The following is an 8,246-nucleotide window of genomic DNA, read 5'->3' on the forward strand; positions in this document are numbered from 1 at the left end:
GAGGGAGGGGAACTGTGGAGTCAACAGAGGGTTCTACCTACCCTCTTCAGACACAGCTTCTGTTCCAGCTGCCCTCCGATGGAGCAGGAAGACCCACAACTCCTGCCCGGCAGCTTCAGCCATTGTGTTTAATTTCTAGTTTAAGAATTCCATACAAGAATGTAATACATTTTAATTAAGTCCCCCTCCCCATCCTCTTCCCTCCAACTCCTCCCAAACCCCGAAGACCACTTCTCCTTCCTAACATCCTGTACTCTTTTAAATCCACTGAAGCCACTTACTACTGCCCATAGGCTCTTGGGGGTAGGGTTATCCACTGGAACACGGGCAGCTTAGCTTTAGTCATTTTAAAATACAAAAACAATAAGCTGTGTTGACAAAGATTTTGCCATGAAATTAACATTTTCTTCAAGAAACATCAATAATGATTAGCATCTAGCCAAACACCCCCAGGGAGGATTCAGTCCTCTTTCTGTCTCAACCCAAGGCAAAATTTTCTAAATTCCACCTTGGCTCCCTTTAACCTTCTTGATGTAAAAAACTAAAGCTATCAACTGTAACCATAATATTGATGGTCATAGCACACCATCCCAATACTCCTGAGTATGAAAGGTCAGTTTCGTATCAATGTCCAAAGTAAATCACATGGCTAAACTCAACACCAAGGGAAGGGTAGAGAGGTGAAGAACTTTGAAGTTTCCTCCCACTCTGGGGCTTGGTTCCTAGCTGTAGAGTTGAAACAAGTCCCAGTAAAAAGATAATGAGTCTTATTTAATCTTTATATCTGTGAGCTTCAAATTTTTCAGTTTAAATGGATCTAAAGATCCTTGGCTAACCTGGGCAAAGGAAAACAGAATTTTGGTCTTCCAACTGAAACTATGGAGGATCCCCCTTACTATGTTAAGAAAACCTACGGTATGATTGTCATAAGCCAAGTGAGCTGTTAAATATAATCCCTTCACATAAAATGGACTGACAACTTCAGGAACTGGAACAAACCCTCCCATTAAGGGTCTCTCTCCCCCTGAGTACTGGTCAGTGCCTGGGAAGGAGCCACACCTGACCCCACAAGTTTAAATAACCAGATTCTGCACAACCAAGTCACAACATTCCAGAACACAGTAAACATCCCAGACACAGCAAGTCTGGAAATTGAGACTATGGCTAGTATTTTAAACAGAAAAAGAAATGGATGAACTATTACTTAGTCTCTTGTCTTGCACTCTTTTACTAACTCAGGTTACAATAAAATCCTCGCTTTCCCATCAGTATCAGGTCTGTGCTATCTACAGTGAGGCTGTTTCTAGCTTACAATCAAAGGATTCCTTAAGGCCAGCTTTAGGATACAGTGGCAAGGAAAAGAAACAGGGTGTCATGCTGCCTATCCTCTTCCATCAAAGGGACACACGACTCTGGCTGTTTTAGGTCACATCTGGGCATTTCTCAGCGTTTAAAGAGGTTCTGCTTTGTTTAAAAAAAAAAAAAAAAAAAAAAGGCAGGGATATATGGGAAATGGAAACAGCCTGGCAGACTTCTTGAAGACCAGCTGTTTGAGGCTGTTATTCTCAGGAATTGTAATCTATCGCCCCCTGCTGGTAACTGTGTTGCTTGGGGTGGCGAGAACTGGGCGTTTCTAGATTTCACAAATAATACGAATCTTCCAGTACTGCTTGCTTGCTCAATTTATGTTCGATTTCTGCTTCGGACTATCAAAAGGAAACGGTCAGTGACATTATTTGAAGAAAACAGATCTGCACGAGAAATCATTGCAGTTTCCAGAGTCCTCTATAGAGCTCTGTTTACCCGGCACCCCTTTAACCCTTTCCAGCCTGTTCTCTGTTAGGATGGGGTGTGTGGGTGTGTACTAGGGCCCTCCAAAGAAAGCCAGAAAGACTCGGAGATCTATCTTTAAAGTCTGGACACACAGTGAAGGGACCTGCAGTCTGACTTCACGCTTCCCTGCTTCTCCTCCTGAAAGAACCGTTTAAAAGGCGAGCACTGCCATTTTTCCTTTTCCTTTCTTAGTCTTTTTAAAAAATCATAGTGTAAATACTTTAAATAAAATCTTTACGACCCAGCTAAAATGAACTAAAATTCGCGGTTCTAAAGTACTGTTCCTGGAAGCTAATAAGGCGAAGTGCGTCAAAAATCAGTTGACATTTCTTATCTACTCACCATGACCGAAAATATTTTAAGCAAGAAGGGGTAAAGTCCTGGAAGTGGGTTTGGACGCCTCTTCCACGCCTAACGCTCCTCCCACCAGGTTTTTTTTTTTTTTCTTTTTCGAAAAACCCAGCCCCTCCCCCGCCCCCCGCCGAATACGTTCTGAGTATCTTGAAATGTCCCAGGGAAAGGGCACAGTGGATAGAGTATGTTTGTCAGTGTCCGATACTGTTGACCTAGGGAACTTTGTCCTTAGTAGACAGAATAAGTGAGAAGGCGGCGGGCCACCCCCAACGCCCGGAGGAGGGAGAAAGAACGCAGCAGTGGGTATTTCTCCGCCCTTTTGTGCCTTAGAACCTTGTTTTCCCATGTCTTCAAAGCGTTAATTCTTAGATCAAAATACAAACGAAACAGCTGGCCGGACACCACACCTTTCCGGGCCACCCCTCACCACCGGTTCGAGTCCCTGGAGAGAATGTCTTTTTTCCACCCCCATTCTCCTAAGCACCACCCTGCTGGGAGCATAAAGATAAAAAGAGTGAAAACCCCAAATGAAAATATAGGTTCCAAATACTGTTTCTGAAGAGCCAAAAGCCAAAGATCCAAATGACAAGGACAGCTGTCACCAGGGGAAGAAAGGAGTGGGCGAGACTCTCCACCCCACATTCCCCATCAGGCAAAATAAACAGCACTTATTGCAAACAGAAAAGAAGGTGGGGCCCAGCCTGGGGCGGGGCAGGAGGTTGGCCCAGCACCTGCAGTGAACACCCTGGAAAGCCCCTAACGCCAGACGCTGTCCTCGGTGCTGAAGTCGTCTCCTTGACGTAAAATTCGATGTACCGGAACTGAGTAGATTTCTAGGCCCTCAGTTTTTAATATCCCGCTGAGCCCGAGTCTTGAGTTGGAGTAACAGATAATCAGAGATTAATTTAGTCATGAGTCCCTCAGTCTACCTTTCTCCTGGCTCACTGGAATGTCATCTTCATGAATGCAAAGATAATATAAATCAAATGGTCACTAATATCACTCAATTGGTTACTACTATTCATACGCTTTCAAATTAAGGACAAATAGAAGCCTTCATTCTTTCCCTCCCCATTATAAAGGAGAGAGGAGAGGAAGGAGAGGAAGGGGGAAGGAGGAAGGGGTTAGAGAGGGAGGGAGAGAAATCACCTAAAGATGGGCCCAGCCTTGTTTAATTTGAGATATCTACTATTGTAGAATATTCTTTTCTTTCCTACGTGGTTTTTGCTAAAGCCCTGCGAGTGATAGCTTTAAATTTCCGTGGTCAAAGAAAAACATGGCTGAAAATTTCTTCATCTAGTGCCACAGGTGAAGCGAAGGCACCCTCCTTTACAGAGTCTTGGAGGAAGGTTAAGGAGACGGACAAAGGCCAGAATTGTGGGTATTTAGGGTGGAGAGGATTTATGCTTCCTCCCTTCTGGCCAGCGAGTCTTGAGTGATTAAGATTAATCAGCGACACCCAGATTCCTGATTGAAGTCACTACATCTTTTAACGAAGGCCGGAAAAGGGGGCGTGGAAGAAACTCCGAGTTCACCTCCTCATAAACAATTTCAAGATATTCTGAAAAGCCATGAGGTGCGTGGTTTGAGGGGACATTTCCTTAGTGGAACACACACACACACACACACACACACACACACACACACGCCTACCTAACCAGGAGCGCAGGGGAACTTCTGTTCCAGCTCAGCACACCCTTCGAGTGCTTTTTGTTTTTAAAAAGTGCGGGGGCTTTTTTGTGTGTGTGTGAGACGGAGAGAAAGCAGCAGTGTTTTCTTTGGTAGCAAGGAGCAACGCGATTACTTCAATCCCTTTTGTTGATCAGGCCGTGTATCTCCCCAGCCCTGAATCTTCGAGCTCCCTCACGGAAATTTCGGTGATTTATACGATTTTTTTTCATGTTTCCGTTGCGTGGTGATGAAAGTCGATAAGATAGTCACAGAAAAGAGACAGGCCTGGGATAAACCATCGAAGACCCAGAGGTGCACATAAATAAACCCGTCTGCTGCGCCACAATGTGAGGGAAATCACTATGAAAACGAGTAAAGGGATCATAGAGTACTCCCCATCACTCAGACAGATCCAAAAATCCAGTTTGTTTTGACCTCAAAGAATAAGAAACGGAGGGAGAAAAAAAGAAAGCCAGGAGGTAGCTGCAGGAAGGCTTGAGGAGGCCGGCAGTTCAGAGCCTGGCGAGCATCTCCAGGTGCTGTCTGGGGCGCACCGGGGAAAAGGCAGCCAGTACGGGGGCTCTGTGAGTTTGGCGCCCTCTGGTGGACATTTTTCGATACCGCCTTTTTATGGTGGGGGGACTTCACCCCGCTCAGTAAGGTGTTTAAATGGTGCCAAGAGAGAATCACTGAACAGCGAGAAACTGAAAAGAAGCGAGGAGAGTGGGCCAAGACAAGGCGGGCCGTCCTGGCTTCGCGAAGCCACCTCCACGCTCTGCTTCCCCAGGCGTGTGGAGCGGCACTCGTGCATGTTATTAACCTTCAGACATGATAAATTACGAAGATTTCTTTTTCCCCCTTTCCAGGGAGAGGGCTCAGAGGAAGGGAAATAGACCCCTTTCCTCTTGTGGTACCAGGTAGCTGTGTTCCAACGAGGTAGTCTGGAGATGAACTGGATGAAGAAACTCCACGGTCTTGGTGGTCCTCTCATCTCTGCTTTTGCCTGTACAGCCATACTGGCTCAGTAGAGCGCTCCCCAGGACAGCACCCAGAGAAAACCTTCTGGAATCGCCAATCCAGGGCAATCACAGGAAATTGATTAAGGCAAAGCAAATATTCTAGTCTTCTCCAAGATACGAGAAGGAGGGCAAAGAAGAATCGCCCAGTGAGACAAAATTCTTCGTAGGAATTATATTTTCCTTGCTCTCACCCAACATCGCCTATCTCAAAAATAATTTTAAAAAAAGAAAAAAAAAACAGAGCGTGCTGAGTGCATTCTGGATTACTCATAGGACTTTGTTTTGCCCCCCTTCTGATCGCAAACCCGTGAGCTGGATTTATAATTGCTCAGAGGCAGTCAGACACCTGCAAAGGAGCCCCAGCGCTCCGCGGACGAGCTGCCCCCGCGAGCAGCGGCCTCGTGATTCCCCCCGCCGAGCGGGTCCCCGCCTCCCCACTCCGCCCCCGCCTCCCCCAAGCCCAGCGGCTGCCTCTCCCGAGCTCTCTCTTCTTCAGGCTCTCCCGTGCCGGAGCAGGGATCGTGCAAGCAAGGAAGCAGCCCTGGGGTGACACCCTGCACGTACGCCTGTGACAGAGCTGAGCCGAGCCGGGGACGCTTCGCGGAGGAGTCGCGGGAGGGTCCAGCTCCCTGTCCCTGAACCAAGGTGGGTAAATACCGGATCGCCCGGACTTGCCAGAGCCCAGCCTTGGTTATTCAACCGGGTGCCCTCAGCCTGCGGCTTCTTGTCGAGCCCTTTACCCCACCCCACCCTCGCGCGCCTGTCGCCCACCTTCCACAGCCGAGTGCTTCCCGCCAGTCCTGTCGCAGCTGTGGTTTGGCGCCCCCCAGCCCCGGCCCTCCTCGCTCTTGCAACCCTTATCAATTTCATTCGGGAGGACACCTAGGGGCTGAAGTGACAGCAGAGCCATTTTCGCTTGCGCTTCGGGGACCGGAGCTCACGGCTCTCGGATACGCGCCTGGATAGCAGCGGCAGAAGGTGCGAGGAGCGATAACCTGTTACTTCCCCAGTACCCGCCTTCCACCGCCGTCCGCCGAGCTGCGAGAGCGCGCGCGCGGGGGGACAGATGCTCGGCCCGAGGGACGACGCGCAAAAGGCGGCTGGTGGGCTGCGCTCTGCGGGGTCTTAGATTTACCCAGATTAGCGCTCTCCTCCCGCTCCTCTCATTCTTTCTCCCGCTCCTTCTCCTCCGTCTCTTCCTCCTCTCTCGTCCTTTCTCCCTCACTCTGTCCACGAACAAGCCCCAAATAAGGGAGCCGCGCACTCTTCTATCAGAGGTCTCTTGCGCCCTAGGCGCAAGTTCACCACCGGGTGACGTTCTCCTTTTTTACCCTCTGCCACCTTCTCTGGCTCAGTGAAACGAACTCTGGGGACTAGGTAGAGTAGGAACAGTGAATCTGGGACGGAGCCTCGCCCTAGGGTTGAGAAAGCTAGAAACGAGGTGGTTGACAAGAAACTGATCAGCAAGGCTCCAATACGCTGCCTTTTGGCTGTCTGGAGTGCAAGGTGACTGATTCTTAGCGGGTCAAGTCCTGGGGGGCGGGGGACCTTTTCCTTCTCACCTTGTCTCGCCAAAGTCCCTGTCCCCCGGCGCTGTGAACCTCCTTCTTTCCAAGGAATTAGCCAGACACAACAACGGGAACCAGACACCGAACCAGACGTGCCCGCCCCGCACGCCCTCCCCCCCCCCCCTTCTGCCGGTCCGCCAGGCTGCTGGGAGCCCAATGGGGCTTGTCTGGGCTGGGCTGGAATTCGCTCGATGAGTGCTCCCTAGTGCTCCTAGCCCTATCCTCATCCCATCCCAGAACGTCCTGCACCCGCCTCCGGCGCCCCTTAGCTGTAAGCCTCACTCGTGGCACCCCGTTGCGCCTCCAGACTTGAAAGTCGCCCGGGGCTACAGTGCCTGCGCCCCAGTCCCGGAGCTAGCGAGCGCCTCCCCACCCCCTCCCACCGACCGCGCACCAGGACCCAGCCAGCTCGCTGTCCTTGGTCTCCCTTCTGTCTCGGAGACTTCAGTGCCCCGGGCCGCAGAACCTAGAAGCTCTCCCGGCACAGCTATCCCTTCTATTTACAGCCTGTTCCTGCGCCCAGTCCGCGGGAGACCCTTGGACAGTAGGGACCCCAAGACCACCGAGCCTATGGCATCTTCCAGTCCTTCGCCTGCAACCTCCTCGAACGCGGGAGCGGATCCTAATGCTACCAACCTGCGCCCTACAAGTAGGTCCTGCCCCAGTTTCCTATTAAATGGACTGCGGCGAGGGTGGGGGCGCTGGCACTGCGGGAGGCTGCGCTGTCGGAACGCGAAAGGAGAGTGTAGAAACGATGGAGGCTGGGAAACAAATGGGGCCCTATCCCGGGTTCCTGCGTAGAGGTCATTTGGCTGCCAGGGACGCGAGGTTACTCCCAGGGCACCCAAGAGCGAGGACTTCACAAGGGCCCGGGCAAGAAAGATCTTTGGGGTCTAAGGGGGCAGATACGTGCAAGGCGCTGTGTTGTGTTTTCGTCTGACGGGACAACAGGGGTCAGAACAGAGGGGTAGTGTGAGGAACGAGTCTCAGCGAGAGCAGCTTTCTAGCTCTAGGTTTGAGATGAGACCTGACCTCCTCCTCGCCTTTCCCTCCCCACCCCGCACCCCAGCGCTGTACTCACAGTCCATAATCAGGGGAAATTTCGACGTTAATTGCAGCTTTTAGGAAACTCTGGGTCCCTAATTGCTCCAAATTTGCGTCTAGCTATTGACGAGTGAGGGCGAAGCCAGGGGCGTAAAAGGTGCACAAAACTGCCTGAGATTCAATTAATTACATCTTAGAGACAAAAAAAAAAGGCGAGGGTGGGGCATTAAGCATCACCCAGAGTGGCAAGGGGGGGGGGTGCAGCTAACTAGGAGGAGAAGCGGCTTGGCAAGCCGGTTGGTAAAAACACCCCTGTGCTTTTTTTCTAGAGACCTGTCAGCAGGTGACAAGTCTTGGGGAGAATAGGGAAAGCAGATAAAAGGGCATTTATGCTTCCCCATCAGATCTGTCTCTAATTCAACCTGACTTTCTAACTCCACACAGAGGACTGGAGTCGCGGGATTTGTTTACCTTTTTTCCATGTTGGCGTTAAGTCTTTCATCACCCCTCTCCCCCAAATCTATCAGCTCCAGACAGCTCTGGGCCCCCCATAATCTCTTACAGAAGAGGAGCTGAGTGAGATCAGTGTGGTCGAGAGTGCTTTATTGTTGCGTTTTTATGGCACTTATTGTAAGCCCCGTGAAAACAATAGTTCCCATCAACACAAGTGTCCAGAAGGCAGGAAAGCCCCGCTTTCAATTTCTCAGTGTAGACTCTGAGGCAGGAGGCCCGAAGTGCTCAGGCCACCTTGCAGTTC

The 8,246-nt window shown here is 50.5% G+C and overlaps 1 protein-coding gene across 5 annotated transcripts in view; it reads left to right on the forward strand.

The window, feature by feature from the left end:
* The first annotated feature begins 4,537 nt into the window (after positions 1 to 4,537).
* Gad1 (glutamate decarboxylase 1) overlaps positions 4,538 to 8,246 on the forward strand; it is a 40,244-nt gene continuing 36,535 nt past the window's right edge. For 4 of the 5 annotated variants that reach the window (XM_031370565.1, XM_031370570.1, XM_031370571.1 and 1 more), the window contains exons 1-2: positions 4,538 to 5,522; positions 6,952 to 7,094. In XM_031370565.1, the coding sequence (XP_031226425.1) occupies positions 7,016 to 7,094 (79 nt within the window). In that variant the 5' untranslated portion in view covers positions 4,538 to 5,522; positions 6,952 to 7,015. The other variant, XM_031370566.1, reaches the window with a different exon arrangement.

Source organism: Mastomys coucha, unplaced genomic scaffold, assembly GCF_008632895.1.
Source record: "Mastomys coucha isolate ucsf_1 unplaced genomic scaffold, UCSF_Mcou_1 pScaffold15, whole genome shotgun sequence".
NCBI lineage: Eukaryota > Metazoa > Chordata > Mammalia > Rodentia > Muridae > Mastomys > Mastomys coucha.